Source organism: Lynx rufus, unplaced genomic scaffold, assembly GCF_022079265.1.
Source record: "Lynx rufus isolate CCGP_SWC_20201006 ecotype Redwood Valley unplaced genomic scaffold, mLynRuf1.p SCAF_9, whole genome shotgun sequence".
In the NCBI taxonomy this organism is placed as follows: domain Eukaryota; kingdom Metazoa; phylum Chordata; class Mammalia; order Carnivora; family Felidae; genus Lynx; species Lynx rufus.
The window spans coordinates 82848008-82866452 of NW_025814897.1; the positions used below are offsets into that span (position 1 = coordinate 82848008).

An 18445-nucleotide genomic window follows, 5' to 3' on the forward strand; every position below is an offset into this window, starting at 1 on the left:
TACTGTACATTCTTCCTTTTATCTCATTCAACCATATAAAAATGTTAAGTTTATTTTTAAAAAGACACTTTGCAAATTCATGGTATTAAAAAAGCTCTATGTAACAGTATGATGGATATGATAAAAGTTATTTCATATATTTCTTTCAGGAGACAGCTAATTTTGAGGGAAAATGACAAAGGCTATGGGTATATAACCCGATTATTAAAGCTTCTTTGTAATACAAGTAAATTATTTAACATGTTGTACAAATTAAAACTCTAAAGGCTTTTACTCTTGGTTAAATCAGGTTGAAATGTGAAAAATACCCCCCTGAAATGCTTATTTCATAGTTCAGGCCATCTCCCTCCAGAATCATCTTATCTGAAGGAAAGTTTCAAAACTTAAAGCCATCAATTGCAGAAAAGTTTAATAAGGTTTCAACTGATAACTAAATCTGGTTAGATAGTGGTGAACAATTCCATGCAAGAAAGGAGTCCAATATATAGGTCAACTTTATGCTATATTAAAAACTGATTGTCACTCAGAGAAATAGTTGTTTAATTACCTCTTATGATATTTGTAAAACAGCATGGTATGGAAGAAAAAGATTAAGATTTAAAAGTTCTTGGCTTATCTTTGAAAAAACAATATCCCACTTCAAATTTCAAAGGATTGTTCTAGTGATCAGATTAAATTGATATGGGGCTAAAAATCATCAAAAACTATAAAGTCATCTACAAAGATAAAGTACTATTACTAGAAGTAGCAATCTTAGCATCTGGGGTCAACTGAGTCAGAAAACATTATTTTTTTCAAATCAAGGATATTTTCCATAAACTTCAAAATACAAATCCAATTTTAAAAATGGTGTCGTACCTGAAACTAGGTTGGAAGTCACTGTCAACTAGTCTTCCTTACATATAGCAAGATATCTTCTATAACCTCTAGAGTTCCAAAACAGTGTGAATAATCATTGGTTTCCAAATTGTGGTTAGTTTCTCATACTAATGATAACAGAACACTGGCTCTGGAGATTGTCAAGTAACTTTAACTTCAGTCAACTTCAATCAAGATTGAACAGATTCCTTTATTATAAGACCTCTCAGAGCCTTTAATAAACTGATATACTTTGGAAATCACCTAGAATCCTCAAGTAAGGTGTAATTTCCAAATTTGTTTGATCCAAGAATTTCTTACTGCCTTCTTAGAGCTACTCAAGATTCACAGCTTTTGAACTAGCATCCCCTTTGGGACAATTTGGAAAATTATCTTAACTGCTTAGGGGAGAAGTATTCGTGAATATTGTATTATCAACACCTTTTTTTTTTTTTTTTTTCCCAATTACCTGCTAGGAAGCTTAGTGGGAACCTATCAAAATTCCGTATTAATTTATATCACTGAGTGATGTCCCTTCAAATAATTAACCAAACTAAGTGAATTATTAGAGTTATACATAGTCAAGAAAGAGTAGATAAGATTCATGTGAACTATACAAATAATGATATCATGCCAGATGAGATTGCCTGAATGTTTGTTACCCAAAATTCCTATGTTGAAACCTAACACCTAAGGTGATGTATTAGGAAGTGGGGCTGTTGGGAGGTAATCTGATGAGGGCAGAGACCCTCATGTGTGGGACTAGTGCCCTTATAAGATAGGCTGTGGAGAGAGAGATCTCCCTTCAGAGTTCATGTGAGGATTCAAGAATTGAAATCTTCAGCTGGAAAGAATGCCCTCACCCAACTATACTAGTCCCCTAATCTTGGGACTTCCAGTCTCCAGAACCGTGAGAAAGAATTTTTGTTTATTTATTTTGTTTATAAGATGCCACTCTGTGGTATTTTGTTACAGCAGCCTGAGTGGAATAAGACACCTGAGAAGAAAAATATGAAAACAGCTAAAAACTAATTTCATAAGTGACGTAACTGGCTTTACTTTCTCCATCTTATACCCAAGTCCTGGTATAATCACAACTGTGTATAATCATAACTAAAATGATCTGATCTCTGAAGTGTGCAAATAAAGAGCAATCAGTGACTTCCTGAATTCAGTTGAGAATATATATAAAGACATACTTACACAAAAAATGATAACATAAAATATCTGACTAAATTCCAAAAGCATAAAATCCTCAAAATGAGATCTTAATGTCATTTTTACCTTTCAATTTCTTTTTCCTGAGGGTTTGAAATCATTAACTTTGCTTTGTTATTTTCATCAGTAAAGGCTTTCTGTTCTTCATAGGCTTTTAGTTTTTCTTTTAACATTAAAATCTAGTAGAGAGAAACACCAGTTAAAATACAAATTATTTGTCTCCATAATACATGGCTACAGAAAAATGTTAGCTGTGAAAAATAACTGAACATGCTAGATTTTCAACTATAATAGAAAAAAATGTCAAATTTTTAAGCAATTAAGTTTGCAGAATCCCATAAATGAAGAACTAAAGGAGAGTAACATAAAGAGAAGACATACCTCTTCCTTCTGCTCATTACAGATCTTTACATACTGAGTTATATGATTGTCAAGGTTAAGAACATTGCTCTTCAACTGTTAAAAGATAGAAATTATGATTGTATGTAGGTAGATAATAATCACATAGCTATATATATATATATATATATGAGAAAAATGGCATTATATCCTCATTAATTCAGATCCATGAATTCAAAATTTGAGACAATTACAGTCATGTGATAATCATGATCATTTACGCTAATGTTCAAAATCTATGATAAGAGGACATGCTGAGCACATCTACAAAATAAATGAAATTATAAAGAAATTATCTTACTACCTGAGAAAATATACTTTTAAGAACTTACAAAACATTCATTCACATTATAATTAAAATTGCCCATTTTCTTTTTCCTCTGACTTCTAAGAAATTTAGAGATAATTTTAAGTTTCAATCATTTTTAAGTTCAACTAATTTTTAATGAGTTCTTATTACATTTTATCCTTTTTATAATTGTATGGGTTCCTTGGCAGCTATGGAATAGTGGGAAAACATCAAAGATATAAGTCCAAATACTTGATTTCAAGGCCCTGTCCACTTCTTACTTAACTGATTTAGAATTTGGTACTTAAAATTCTGAATATCAATAGGTTGGTGTAAGGAATATATGAAAAACATGTGAAAAGCTTTGTGTACCCATTTAATATAATCTTTCCCAATTAATTACATAAAAAGTATATAGACATTTCTCTAAGGAAGACAATAACTGGCTCATCTTCATACAGTGGGAGTAGCAGAAGGGTAAGTAGGAGGAGAAATCATCATACTACCTGAACTCTAGGTTTCTTCCAACCCTGAGATCCTGTGATTTTTAAACATATATCATGTTTGACCTAAATTTCTTTAAATTGCCCCAAATTACTGGCGAGAATACTGACCTGATCAATAATTATTATACTGTTAGAGCTATATTGGTTGCATCAATATCATGAATTATTTTAAAGGGGCTATTTACTTCATAAACTGAGGCAGATATATCTATTTTACAGATGAAGTGACCGTGGCTTGGAGAAATTACCTAACATGTCCAAGGTTTTCAGGAAGAAAGGGCTAGATCTGAGCTATAGCAGATGGCATCATCCTTGGCTGTAACAAATGTGTTAAAGCCTTGACCAATTACCCCAGGGTGCCATCAAAATATAATGTGCCATGATGTGAAAAAGTTTAGGAAGAAAGGCACTAAAGCATTCTAGCTTCCAAAAGACTAAATAATGGTATCTATTATATATGTAATCAAGATGCTTAATGATTTAATTGTCCAAGTAAATGCTCAATTAACCAAGCCAGTAAAGACATTTCTAACCCTGTTTGCTAATTCATTAGTAAAAATACAATATTTTTTAGAGTTATAAAAATAGTATACATCTAATGCCCTTACAACAAAGGCAGAGTAAACACACTTACAGAAGATTTAATGTCCTTTGCACGATTAGCATACTTAAGAGTGTTATATGTGTCATCGTAGAACACAGAGGAAGGACTAACAGCAGCTATCATTATAGTTTGACAGTTTCCTCCAAGAGAATCCTTTAACAAGCGAGTGAGCTTACTATTTCTGTAAGGAATATGCTGATTCTTTCTCTGAAAGAACAAAAAAAGAATTCTTATGTCATTTTCCACATTTAAATGCAAACCTGCTATCACTTCACTCTAAGAATTTAAGCACTGCCCAACTTTGCAGAGACTTATGATATAATTGGTGATTGAAATGATGATGATGAATCTTATGGAACTATTGAGTGAATATATAAAACAAATATCCTACCTAAGGATTATATCCCCATCTCAATAAACGTTAGCTAATTAAAAAAATCAATATTGGTTTATGAGTTGTGATAAGTACACCAGATAAATGTGAGATGTTAACAACTGGGAAAACTGAGTGTGGAGTATATTTAAGAAGATCTTTCCATATTATTTTAGCAACTTTCCTCTCTTAAAAAAATAAATGTCCATTAAAAAAAATCACCATTTTAAAAAAATTAAAATACAAAAGTATTACATGCCCTATACAAATATAGTAAGAATTTTGTATGGCATACAGCTATTTCTCTCATTAAATAATTAGCTAACATGGACATAAAGTAAATTAAAATTATAATTTTACAGAGACTTCATCTGAAAGGACAACAGAGTTCTAAGAGAACTTAATACTTCTAGGTTCCCCTTTACTTAAAAGATACAGTTCTGATTTTAAAGTAAAAATCAAAATTTCCAAAAAGCACACTTTCTATATAAAAACAAAACATTATAATGTTGAGCTAAAAGCAATCTTATGCTATCTAGTGTAGATCTTTCATATTATACAAAAGACTAATGGAAGCTAAACCAAAAGTGAAATGGCTTGCTTCGGGTCATGTGCCTGATAATTCAGAGCTAGAAATGCACCCGAGGTGCCCCAGTTTCCAGTAGTACCGTGCTTTCCACTATAGCAGTGTTTCCCAAATAGTGTGGAATGTATATTACTGGTGTTAACTTGAAATGATTTTACATGTACAAGTCCAAACGTTAAACATGGACTCATAAATGACTCAATAGGAGTCAATTATTAAAAATTTAGACAGTATGGAAAAAATGCTATAAATGGCTTAAGTTCAGAAAATCAGTCTCTTTATCATGCTATTTACACGTTTGAGAGTTTAACTTAGAATATAAAAGACATATTGCCTTTGTAATCTTTATGTGATTTCAGGAACTTGCCTTTTTTAAAAACACTTCCCAAATCATTTTAATTTTATTAAATCAAAATACAACATTTTCCTAGCATTCATTGACCTGTATTTTCCTAAATATAATTTCTTAAATCTTGAACCTGGCTTGAACTTGATTAAAAAAAAAAAAAAAAGTCATTTTTACCAATACAGAAATTGTTAAATATGCTGTATTCTAGTAAGCACTCCAGCATATAGTAGACGTAAAATATTTTTAAATGCCTCAAAGACATCTAATAAACATGACCTTATTAGGTGATTTGATTATACTTTATATCTTAAGCCCTTCTTCCTAACAAAAATTAAAACTCTAACATTTAACCCAATCTTACAGTATATAAAATACAAACCAGAACAAAATTTAGCTTTTCTAAATATGTTTTTCATATTCATCCCAATTCAATTATCACGCTTGCTGTGTAGTGATCATTAAGTGATCATTTTATTTTTTTAAACGTTTATTTGAGAGAGAGTGAAAGGGTGCATGAGCAGGGGAGAGACAGGGAGAGAGAGAATACCAAGCAGGCTCCATGCCATCAGCACAGAGCCTGACACGTGGCTTGATCTCACGACCCATGAGATTATAACCTGACCCGAAATCAAGAATAAGAAACTCAACCAAATGAGCCACCCAGGTACCCCTAAATGGTGATTTTAATAATCAGGTAGAAAATAAGTGATGAGAAAGTACGATAAAATACTGACTATGAATATGATAGTCAATCATTTTCTTTCAACAAATTCTGATTCTAAAACTAGAAATTAAAACGAAACAAAATATAGCTTTATTTGATATATTAGGCTTTCTGTGATCTTTGCCCTATATACAAATGACATTTGATTTATAATAGACCATTAAAACAAAATTATTTTGGGGCGTCTGGGTGGCTCAGTTGGTTAAGCGGCCGACTTTGGCTCAGGTCATGATCTCGCGGTCCGTGAGTTCGAGCCCTGCGTTGGGCTCTGTGCTGACAGCTCAGAGCCTGGAGCCTGTTTCTGATTCTGTGTCTCCCTCTCTCTGACCCTCCCCCGTTCATGCTCTGTCTCTCCCTGTCTCAAAAATAAATAAAACGTTAAAAAAAAAATTAAAAAAAATATTTTAAGTAGTATCTTTCTAGGAATTATACATATTTCAGCATTTCAATATATTTAAATAAGTAAACATATGGCACCTACCTTTGCATCTGCTAAGGCATTGATAACATTCCCAAGAGCTAAGAGTGACCGATTAATATTTGTGCCTTCTATAAATCGGGTCCCTTTAGCACTGGTAGTACTGGCTCGCTCAGACCCTGCCAGATCAATGAGTGACATCTTGGCAATTCGTACATTTTGACTGATACTTGCTGTTCTGTCTTGTTGTCGCAAATAAATCTTTTTGAGATTACAGGAGAACAGGAAAAATGAGGATAAGGTTTAACAAAATTAAAAGAGAAATGTGCACTTTATTTTTAAAAGAGCATGAAATCAAAATTATTTTCATTTTAAAAACATACTGAAGTATAATATTTGACTGGCTGATATGTAAGAATACCAAAATTATGGAAGTTGAAAAAAACCTCAAAAGTGAGATTTCCCGTATGTGTACCAGAGGGCAAATGACTGTTGGCATGACAGAAGCTCAAAACAACTACCATTTGTGTTCTGGTAACCCTTGAACCAGAACATAGACTTACCAGTGGTGGTGGTAGGGAACAGGTACTCTAGAAATAATACTCTTTTTTTTTTTCTTTTTTAAATTTTACTTTATTTTTTATTTTTTAAAATTTACATCCAAATTAGTATATAGTGAAGCAATGATTTCAGGAGTAGATTCCTTAATGCCCCTTAGCCATTTAGCCCATCCCCCCTCCCACAACCCCTCCAGCAACCCTCAGGTTGTTCTCCATATTTATGAGTCTCTTTTGTTTTGTCCCCCTCCCTGTTTTTATATTATTTTTGTTTCCCTTCCCTTATGTTCATCTGTTTTGTCTTTTAAAGTCCTCATATGAATGAAGTCATATGATTTTTGTGTTTCTCTGACTAATTTCACTTAGCCTAATACCCTCCAGTTCCATCCATGTAGTTGCAAATGGCAGGATTTCATTCTTTTTGATTGCCGAGTAATACTCCATTGTATATACATACCACATCTTCTTTATCCATTCATCCATCTATGGACATTTGGGCTCTTTCCATACTTTGGCTATTGTTGATAGTGCTGCTATAAACATGGGGGTGCATGTGTCCCTTCGAAAGAGCACACCTGTATCCCTTGGATAAATGCCTAGGAGTGCAATTGCTGGGTGGTACGGTAGTTCTATTTTTAGTTTTTTGAGAAACCTCCATACTGCTTTCCAGAGTGGCGGCACCAGCTTGCATTCCCATAGAAATAATATTCTTAACAGAAAACCAAAGGCAGTGGTCAGAATGCTTTGCCTTTGTCTGGGGACTTTTCCTAAAGGAAAGGTGAATTTGATGTCGGCCTAAATTGGAGAGTAAATGTATTCTAATTCCCAAAATTGTTGTATGTTGTTATATTTAAGAAAATATCCCATATAAAAAAAATAGTAAAATGTACTTGTCATGTTCAGCTTGTTGGCATACAGCATCGTTTATTGAGCTAATTTAGGCTACTTTATAGTTTAATTGAAATAAGCTAAGTGGCAAACTTAAAAGAGATGGAGAAGATTAGCTATTATTCCATTATAAAACTCTTTGCTAATATTCTTATAAAGCAGGGTCTAAGACATTTTGGGGAAATTTCAGTGTCACAGATAAACATTTCTCTCATGACCACTGATAAATGAAGAGTCATTGGAAAGAACAGAAAAGATTAATAAAATTTTATGGACTAGAGACTTTCTGAATGACTTGACTGCCTCCGATATGAATTCTTTCAACTATGTCAATTTCTTTTATAAGATGTGCTCCAATAATATAATCCAGAATGAAGCTATAAAATAATTTGTATTTTAACAGGACCAGAAGCTACAAAAAATAGTATCTATTAACCTATGCTTTAACTCTTTCTAGAATTGTATTCCTAAAAAGAAATGTAACAATGCAATCAATGTCCTTCAGGAATGCAACTACTCACACAGTCCCTATGGTGAAATCTTTAGAAAGTGAATCAGTATCTCCCCAATTTATTGGTTCTGTAAATCTAGATCTATAAAGAGAAAGTTTGCTCTGAATATAAGGTTATCTTTAGAAAAGACTAAATATTTTTGCTAACTTAAAAAAAGAAAAACAACTAACTCAAGGAAAAAACCCTCTAACACTACTACCTTACTATCCTGTATCTTCACACATGTAAAACTTTATACTTCCGATTTACATCATCTCAATTCTGAATATTCTTGATAAAATCTTTTCAAAGCTGTAGAGTTAAGGAAATACTGAGTAAGGAGTCCACAGATGAAGGGATTTTCTTTGTATATGTGAAAACTACCACATATGAATTTGGCTTTGCTGATTTTAAATTGAATTCTAAGAGCAATAGTCTAATGGCCTGTTACCTGGAAAACAGCATGAGAACGAGAAGATGTGGCATTCATATCAGTGGGATGCTGTGTCCTGTTTCTGTTTCCATTATCCAACAACTGTAAAATTTCCTCTGAGGACTTGGGCTAGAAAAGTTTAAGTAAAAGAAAAATATACAAATTAGCCATCTATCTTTAAAATTTTTAATAAACTTTCAACAAGAAAGACTTTTAAAGATAAAAGGTAAAAAACGTTTTCTATAAATTAAATCCCATTAAATATTCCCCACCCCTCCCCTCCAGGAATTGAAAATCTATGTGTAACTTATGATTTCCCCAAAGCTTTACTAATAATGTACTGTTGACTTGAAGTCTTTCCGATAGTACAAACAGATGATTAATACATATTTTGCATGTTACATGTATTATACACTGTATTCTTACCATAAATGAAAAAAGGGAATGTTATTAAGAGAATCATAAGGAAGAAAAAATACATTTGCAGTACTGTACTGTGTTTATAAGAAAAAATCTGCATATAAGAGTACGCGTTCAGCTCAAACCCATGTTGTTCAAGGGTCAACTATACTTTGTTTGGTGTTCTATGAGAAATAAAAGATAAAATCTTTTCTTTCTGTGGAGATAAAATATAAATGTATTATGCAGAACACATGGTATTAAATTTTCAAGTAGATTTTTAAAAGAAAAAGTCATTCAATTATTTCAAAGGGAAACAAAATAATACTAAAGATACACTCTGATTATTTTAACTCTGCACTTCATTATTTTTCTTCTATCTTGAACACAATGGAAAAAAAGTAAATGGCTAAATAATCACACTTGCTATTAGCATAAGGAAAAAGACATTTATAAACATACCTGATGTAAAGTCAACCCCTGAACAACTACCCCTTTTTGGGCGTCTTCCCGAACGGCAAGTGGTCCTGAATTTACTAAGAGGTCACGAATCTGTTCATTATATACCTTAAGGGGGAAAAAAAACCCCAAAACAACTGCTTTAGCACTGATATTGAAATAATAGTGATAACATCACATATGCTACTGATTTAAGGTTGTATTAGAATTACATCTTAAAGGTAAGCATCAACTCATTTTCATTCATCTCACCCATTCTACCTCTTGTTGCCATTAATTTTCTATCGTCTGAGAAAACAGAAGTTTTATTACCTAGGTGTGCAACTGAAATTTAGAGGTGAGTCATTACATTCTTACTCCATAATTCCTAGTTTGATAACTACAGTGAAACAAATAAGATAGCTGGATGTGTCTTTTCCTATTTTCTGCAAATATATGGGACATAAGGTCTTGGGAGATTCTAGTAAGTTATATGGAGATGCCATGGTTCTTACTGAAGATATCTGTTATTTTATTATGCCCCAACAGTCAAAACTTTTTAAATTTTAGAGCTTAAAAGTTAAAGAAAACCCATACTCAGGGATATATTTCATTTATCTTTTAATTGCATTAAGTTTAATATGCAATTCTTAATAATAAGTTCCATAATAGGACCCCCCCCACCACACACACACACACACACACACACACACACCTTCATTTGAATGATGAGGGGAACTGAGGCCCTAGAAGGTTAAGTGATTTGTCCATGGTCACAAAAGTAATAGCAGAATGGTGCCAAATAGCCTTACCCTACTGCATGGCATTGAATACACATCTGTATTTTATGTCTCTGGCAATATATATATTTTTTAGTAATTTTGTAGGCAAGGCATAAAAATGGTACTATTGATTTTATGAATTTATCAAAGTTACTGAATTTTCTACTTGCCAAACAAATGACAACTACAACTAGTGATAAAACTTAAACACATACACACACACACACACACACACACACACACAGAATTAAGGCTTTAAGAAATATTTTAAGTTATTTCCATGTTCTAATAAATAGCCAATAGTGATAGTCCATTTCTGGTAAGATTTTCTACAATGAATGATAATTTTTAAATGTAATAAAAAAATTTTTTTTTTAACGTTTATTTATTTTTGAGACAGAGAGAGACAGAGCATGAACAGGGAGGGTCAGAGAGAGAGGGAGACACAGAATCCGAAGCAGGCTCCAGGCTCTGAGCTGTGAGCACAGAGCCCGACACGGGGCTCGAACCCACGAGCCGTGAGATCATGACCTAAGCCGAAGTCGGATGCTTAACCGACTGAGCCACCCAGGTGCCCCAAAATGTAATAAACTCTTAAAAGTAGTAAAATCGAAAGAGATAATTTTTGTTGGTTGTTATTTTTCTGATAAGCAGCAGTCACTTTTCAAACGCTTCCCCTTACCCATTTCAATCACAGAAAATACACAATTAGAACAATCATTCTCAAGCCAGTCTACACATCAGAATCACCTGGGAACTTTTAAAAAACCTAAGATGCCTCAACCACAATCCAGACCTATTAGATTAAAATGTCCAGGGGGTGATACCTAGGTATCTATTTTTAAAAAGCTCCATAGCCAACTTGGGTGCAGAGCCTGAGTGAAAAACCACTAGATTAGACACTGCCTTCCTTACCATTAATAACATGAAGGCAGATTAAAAGAAAAAACAATTAAAAACATTATAAAAATAACCAAACTTTAGAATTCCCCCAGTTATAAAAGGATCTAAGGAAGAAATAATGAATACTGCTATGCTCTTTCCCCAATTAAGTTCAAAGCAATTTTTTCAACACTTACTTATAGACAATGAGTTTTTTCAGCAACCTACATATCTTAATCAATTCTTGAAATGTGAAGTAACTTTCTCAGTAGGAACCAAACTACAAGATGTCAATAAGAGAGCTGTAACCAGTAGAAATGTTCTCTCTGATACCACAAACGAATAGGCAGTAAAATCACAGATTTGTTTCTGCACTGGTATCTGAAACACTATCTGAACACAAAGTTAAGAGTGCCTACCACCTAGTTATGATTTGTTGAATGTCAGCTATTACTAAGAAAGCAGAAGTCCTCAAAGAATGATGGCGTATGTCAAAAGGACACAAGAGAAACATGAAGGAGACCTGACTAGTCAAATCTAGCATAATTTGAGCTTTAATTATGGAAAAGGCTTATAAGCTCTTAAATATTAAGAAACCATGAGTCCACACTGATATAATAAAGAAAAGGAAAAGCTCTTTCCGTATAGGAGAAAGTGAGGAATGACTATAGATGAAATTATGGAATTTAAGTATCACTATCATCTACCATCATAATAACTGATTCAGGCATGAATCATCAGTGGATGCCAATAGTAGTAGATGAAAGTTTGAGGAGTAGGAGGATAAAGGGTAAAGTAATATCTTTATAGGGCAGAAATTTTGCCTACATCAACATAATGAAATGGATCAAAGTTAACCAAACCAGTAATGGGACTAACTAACCATGTAAGTTATGATACCATAAGAACTCAACATTACTTCTATGGTGTTCTTGCCAGTTTACAACCTGAATCCAATTGTGGACTAACACAAATTAGAGGTTTTATGACAGTGATATAAAACAGAGAAAAAAATCCAAATTAAAACTAAAGAGATATGACAATTGCATGCAACTTATGATCTTAGATTTCCTTTTTCAAAAAGGGCAACAATGGAATAATTGGCAGTGGTTATTCTTGTTTTTACAAGTTTGTAACTTAAACAGATTAGAAAAAAGAGGAAGACACACACATACCAAGGGAAAAAACAAAGGTAGTAAAGGTAGTAAAATATGGGGGATCTGGGTGAAGGGTATCTGTGCTAATCATGCTACTCAGAAATTAGGCGAAAATAACATACTCAGCAGAAAGAGATAAAGATGCATAACAAATACCTAAGAGCAGGAATTTCAATGATTTTATACATTCATAAGAAAATTCCTATATGATAGAATAGTTTGAATAGGCCATGGAACGTCTTAAAGATTTTGTAATACTATTGACTCATCTAAAGAATGGTACTGTCAACTCACCTCCAGATAAGAAACTGCGGTACTACATACTTTCTCTTCTTTAATCTCCTCCATAGATTTGTAAAGGTCTAACATCGTTAGATACATCACTCCAGGTTCAGCAGCTGATCCTAGCATCGTGTGGGTCTTCCCAGCTCCAGTGGCACCATATGCAAGTACTAAGTTTTTATAAAAGGGGATCAAAGCTCTTTATTACGACACACAACATTACTATATCCACTGTCCAGTGGAGAGTTCGATCTGTATATCCTGAACATAACCTTAAACTCATTAGATCCAAAATTAACTTCTAGGCTTATCCTAAAACCTGGGAATTTTAGCACAAATCTACTCTTAACTCCTGTATTCTTTATTCTGGTTAATGGTACCACTACTCTCCACCCTCCCCCCTCCCCCCACCCCAGCTCATCTGCTCCCTTTCCTCTACAGCACTCTTAAAACCTTTAATCAGTTATCAGTATCCCTACCTAGTCTCAATCTTCTTTAATTCATCTCTTATAATTTTGTACAGTTATTTTTATGAAAACAAAATCGAATATGTTAAATCTCCTTAATTGTTCCACAGTCCTATATGAGAAAGTAGAAATTCCTCCACTTGGAATATTAATATTATTAAGCCCTCTCTCTATCCTATTCCTTCCTTGCTGTGGTCTAGGCATATTAGATTGCGTGACGTTCTCTGCATGTGCTGCTCCTTATCTACTCCACTGCTTTTCCATTGAAGAGTTCCTCCAGTTAATCCAGCTGGAACACTTACACCTGTTCTAAATATTCAGCACACGTCACTTTTCCATGTCACAGGCAGATATGTGTACTCCCTCATTTGAGTTCTCAGTGTATGCTGCACATCCTTCTATTCTAGCCTGTATCACCCTGTATTTCCAACTGTGAGCTCTAAGTCTGAAACTGTGTATCCTTCACAAATAGCGAATCAGCTGAAACAAAGCAGATATCCACTGCAAGTTTGCTGAATAAATGTATTCCAATAGAAGCCATTTATAAAATTCCTTTTTAAAATTTGCTTTAGGGGCGCCTGGGTGGCTCAGTCAGTTGAGTGACCGACTTCGGCTCAGGTCATGATCTCACGGTTTGTGAGTTCGAGCCCTGCGTTGGGTTCTGTGCTGATGGCTTGGAGCCTGCTTTGGATTCTGTGTCTCCCTCTCTCTCTGCCCCTCCCCCACTCATGCTCTGTCTCTCTCTGTCTCAGAAATAAATAAACATTAAAAAAAAATTAAAAAAAATAAAATTTGTTTTAGGCAAATTACTTTGTTTTCACAATTCTCTCTAGCATAACATAAAAGTGATGTTTGAAGAACAAAAAACAAAAAGCTACTCTGAATTACATATGGCAATTCCTGACATAATAATCAATTAAGACAATTAAGTCCTCATATTATTACTGGTAAGAATATTTTTATAAGTTAAATTTCCCTGCTAAACCGAATATTAACAAACTACTAAAATACTTTTCAACAGAATTAATTGAACTGACACATGTTTCATTTTGTTCTATATTATGTAAGCTAGTGGCAAACTGAGAAGTCTTAAGACAGTTGGATCATAGTGTAAAACAAAGTCAAGAAGAAAACAGAGATTCACTATTTGCTTGGTGGAGACTTTTTCATTTGGAGTCAAGAAAAATTTTAAAAATCTCTAGAGACAATATGGAGTTTCATGAATGAGGAAAATACACACTTAAAAATGAGAATCACAGCAGTTCTAATCAATAAACCACATTCTATTCTTATTTGACCAAGACGGTAAGTCTTTTGTAATAAAACTGAATGAATCAGAGACAGTGAAACATGTTACAGTTTTGGGGTATCTTAAAGAAAATGTCATAAATGGTGGTAATTACAAAAATAAGATATAAATAATAGTGTTACGGGCCTTAGAAACACTGAATTAACTGGCCTTTTGGATCTCTCTCTAGGAAATGAACATGGCTGTTTTGAAAGGCAAATTAGAGATCTATCCAGAACACTAGAGATGCTTTCTGGGCTGAAGATATGCTGAAATAGCACATGGTACTCAATTAACATGGCCTTTTAACATTTTTATTTCAAGGTACTATAAATGAAATGTCCAACTATTCCCCAGGGATAGATCGTTGTATAGGTAAGCGGAAAGAATACTAATGAATTAAATTGTGAGAAATCTGGCATCAAGACATGTGTGGTTTAATAACATAGGAAACTGAGAAGATGACTGCCTAAAGACACCATAGCAAAGCTCTAGAAGAGAGAGTTTCAAGATATGTTATATGTGATAATTGAATTTCAGTATATGTGCTGCCGAAGTGAGCACGTGATAATTGAATTTCAAAGAAAGTCTACATTTACAGCGAAATACTCTTGAACTTAATAATTTTTAGCAAAAAGCACCTTAAAATTGATTATATTTAGAAGAATGGGCCAAGCTGATGTACATTCTAATGTAAAACTGAAATCAGGTGGAAAAATTAAACTCTAACTGAAATAATTACCTGTGCAATTATATCCATTCAAAAAACTACGAAGAATTGGCTTAGTAGTGTGTTCAAAAACTTCCAATTGAGTTGAAGTTTCATCAAAAACAGCATCAAATACAAATTTGAGATCCTTATTTTGTCTCTTTGTAATATCTCGATTTGCAGTTTTCTTTCCATGGAAAAAACTGATTTCTTCTTGTTTGGGATCAAAAACTAGGATATGCTTATCCACAACATGGACCACTTTATGGAATCCAGCTGCCTTTTCTTTTGTGTTTTCAGGACGCACACGAACAACTACTTTCATGTGGTGACACAGATCTTCCTCGGTGACAGACATTATTGACTATCTTGCTTCTGTTTATGTGAAAGCCTGAATATTTCTCTGTAATTAAAAAAGAAAATAAAGTATTAATATTAATTCTATTATAATATGACTGGAATGTAGTAGTCACTAAAAAAACTATGAATAATTCTATTCTACTCACCTGGTAAATGTTACTGGAAATATGTACATTTAAAAAATACAATGTATATTTCACTCCTTGGTTCAAAACCTTCCAGTCGTTCTTTATTTTATTCAGAGTACATGTTTAAGTTCTCTAAATGGTCTCAATTTCCCATTTTATTGATCTTCCCTTTGTTCCCTCCAATCCAGCTAACACACCAGGCACCCCAATAAGGTCTTTCCACTAGCCATTCTATTACAAAATGCTTCCCTCAATATCTGCATGACTAAGTCCCTTGCTTCTTTCAAGTCCTTGCTCCAATGTTGACTTCCTCACGACTTATTAAAACTACCAAACCAATGCCTAATTACTCTTATACAGCTTTTTCCCCCCAAACACTTACCAACTCCAAATAGTATATATTTTTAACCTATTTATTGTATTTGTTGTTTATTTTCTCTCTTCCAGGTAAACTATGCACTCTATAAAGGCATGCATTTTTTTAAATCTGTTTTGATTACTGATAATGTTCCAAGAGCCTAAAACGGTGCCTGACACATGGTAGACTGTATAACTATTTGATGAATAAATACATTAGAAAATCTAAAATGTTTTTAATTTTTTTTCTTAGTTTTAACTTTTAGATTCTAGGTTATTTTCTGGATAATTGAGGTTTCCAAATTATTGATCTTTGTTAGTTTATCTTCACTTTTACTATTTAATTTTATGTGAGACAGTCTAGCCAAATTTTTTTTGAAGTTTATCTATTTTGAGAGAGAGAGAGCACGCACATGCAAGCACATAAGCAGGGGAGGAGCAGAAAGAGAGGGAGAGAGAGAATCCTAAGCAGGCGCCATGCTCAGCGCAAAGCTCAACATGGGGCTCAACCTCATGAACCATGAGATCGGGACCTGAACCGAGATCAAGAGCCGGATGCTTAACTGACTGAGCCACCCAGGCGCTCCAATCAGACAATTTTTAAACCTACCATCACTGACGTACAGTAGACTTATAGAATTACAGAGCAGATTAGGATCTCTGAACACATCATCGTGTATATGCCATCTTTATCACCTTCGTGCCTGGGCTAACTAATTGAGGCATCCTTGCAACTATTTTTAAACACAGGGGTTTGTGAAGATACAGGTAGAGAAGAGTCTGGATGTATCAATTTCCACTGCCAACAGGCTTGCAGCCAAGATCACTTTTATTAAAAATAGTTCAAAAGCCAAGACTTTCCCTTCATTACCATGATGATTCTGAGAGATCTTTTCCTGTCCATTCCCATAACCCAAACTAAAATAGTGCTGAAGTTCTTGTGAAAGCCAAAGCTTGGTTTTTGGGCAGCCTAGCTGTGGTTGTATGGGGTTTAACAATAGCGTTTCAGTCTAAGTGGAAGCCCAGGGTCTGACTTATACTTCAGGCAGAGAGATTTATCAGGGTTTTGCGTGTGTGTCATTTAATTTTTTGTTTTGTGATATAATCTGCTCACTCTGACTACTGCGTAGATAACACACTATAAGGAATAGAGACTAGTTAGAACATTTTAGTAATATAAACAGGAGATGATGCTGTCAACTCAGAAGCAGGTAGCGGTCATATTCTGGATGTATTCTGAAGGTAAAGACAATAGGTTTTCCTGATAGATGTGCAGTACGAGAGAAAGATAGGATTCAAGAATAACTCCAAAGTTCTTGGCCTGAGTGTTGGAAGATCTAGAAATCTAGAAATGTCAAGGCGGATAGAACCCAAGTTAAAAAAGTACAGTTTGTCCTCAGAGTCCTAATGCTCTTTGAAGCTTTTAATAGTTTTTAGAGTTTCAAATGACACTAAGATTTTGGGGAATCTTTGAATGAAGGACAGGATCATCAACTGTGTTAGATACTGCTAATACATAAAGTACACACTAAGAAGTAACCATGAGATTTAGTAACATGGAAGTCGACTAGAAGAAAAGTTCTAGGGGAAGACGGGACAAAAACCTGATGAGAGAAGACTCAGTGAACACAGGTAATAATAATACAAAAGTGAGCCAAGAAATGGTGTGGGGGGGGAAGGTTAGAAGAAAATATTTTGTTATTTAAAAATTTTTTTCTTTAACATTTATTTATTATTGAGAGACAGAGAGACACAAAGCGTGAGCAAGGGAGGGGTAGAGAGAGAGGGAGACACAGAATCCAAAGTAGGCTCCAGACTCTGAGCTGCCAATACAGAGCCCGACGCAGGGCTCAAACTCAAACTGTGAGATCATGACCTGAGCCGAAGTTGGCTGCCCAACCGAGCCAGCCAGATGCCCCAATATTTTGTTATTTTAAAATGGGATGAATATCAACAATGATAAAACCATACACTTTTGGGAAGAATTCAAAGAAGGCCGAAGTAATCTAAAAGCAGGAGACACTGGACACAGCACTCCCTTTTTAGGACTCTGTCTTTCCCCAAAAATAGAATGCTGAAGAGGGAAGGATGGTCATTTTGATTCCAACAGTCAGGTTCCATCCAGAAGAATTACCTTCTGACTAGCCAAGTTCCACAAAGCACCTATGCCTCACCTCTGTGACCTTGGACAAGTTACTTAACCTCATTGAGTCTCAGGTTTCTCATTTGTATTAAAGAAATAATACCTCATAGTTGTGAAGGCTAAAAGATATAACAAGTATTAAGTGTATTAAGGCATTCAATAAATGTCAATTCGCTTCCCTATCCACCCCCATTCTTGTCTCTTCTTGCCAGAGATATGGTTCATCTTTTTAGCGTTTCCCAATGGGCTTATGATGGCCCTTTGGATAGGACAATTCTTCCTTGTTTGGAACTGTTGCGTGTATTAGAGAATGTTTAACATTTCTGACCTCTATTATAGGCCAGTAGCATCCCACATTCC

The 18445-nt window shown here is 34.2% G+C and overlaps 1 protein-coding gene across 1 annotated transcript in view; it reads right to left on the reverse strand.

Moving 5' to 3' along the window:
* The window catches only part of KIF18A (kinesin family member 18A), a 76906-nt gene extending 61417 nt beyond the window's left edge, over nucleotides 1–15489 (reverse strand). The window contains exons 1-8 of the mRNA XM_047071089.1: nucleotides 15131–15489; nucleotides 12646–12803; nucleotides 9555–9659; nucleotides 8712–8822; nucleotides 6388–6585; nucleotides 3905–4081; nucleotides 2458–2532; nucleotides 2143–2255 (exon numbers count right to left, since the gene is read on the reverse strand). Coding sequence (XP_046927045.1) covers nucleotides 2143–2255; nucleotides 2458–2532; nucleotides 3905–4081; nucleotides 6388–6585; nucleotides 8712–8822; nucleotides 9555–9659; nucleotides 12646–12803; nucleotides 15131–15455 — 1262 coding nt within the window. The 5' untranslated portion in view covers nucleotides 15456–15489. The remainder of the gene's footprint in view (nucleotides 1–2142; nucleotides 2256–2457; nucleotides 2533–3904; nucleotides 4082–6387; nucleotides 6586–8711; nucleotides 8823–9554; nucleotides 9660–12645; nucleotides 12804–15130) is intronic.
* Between the last annotated feature and the right edge of the window lie 2956 nt (nucleotides 15490–18445).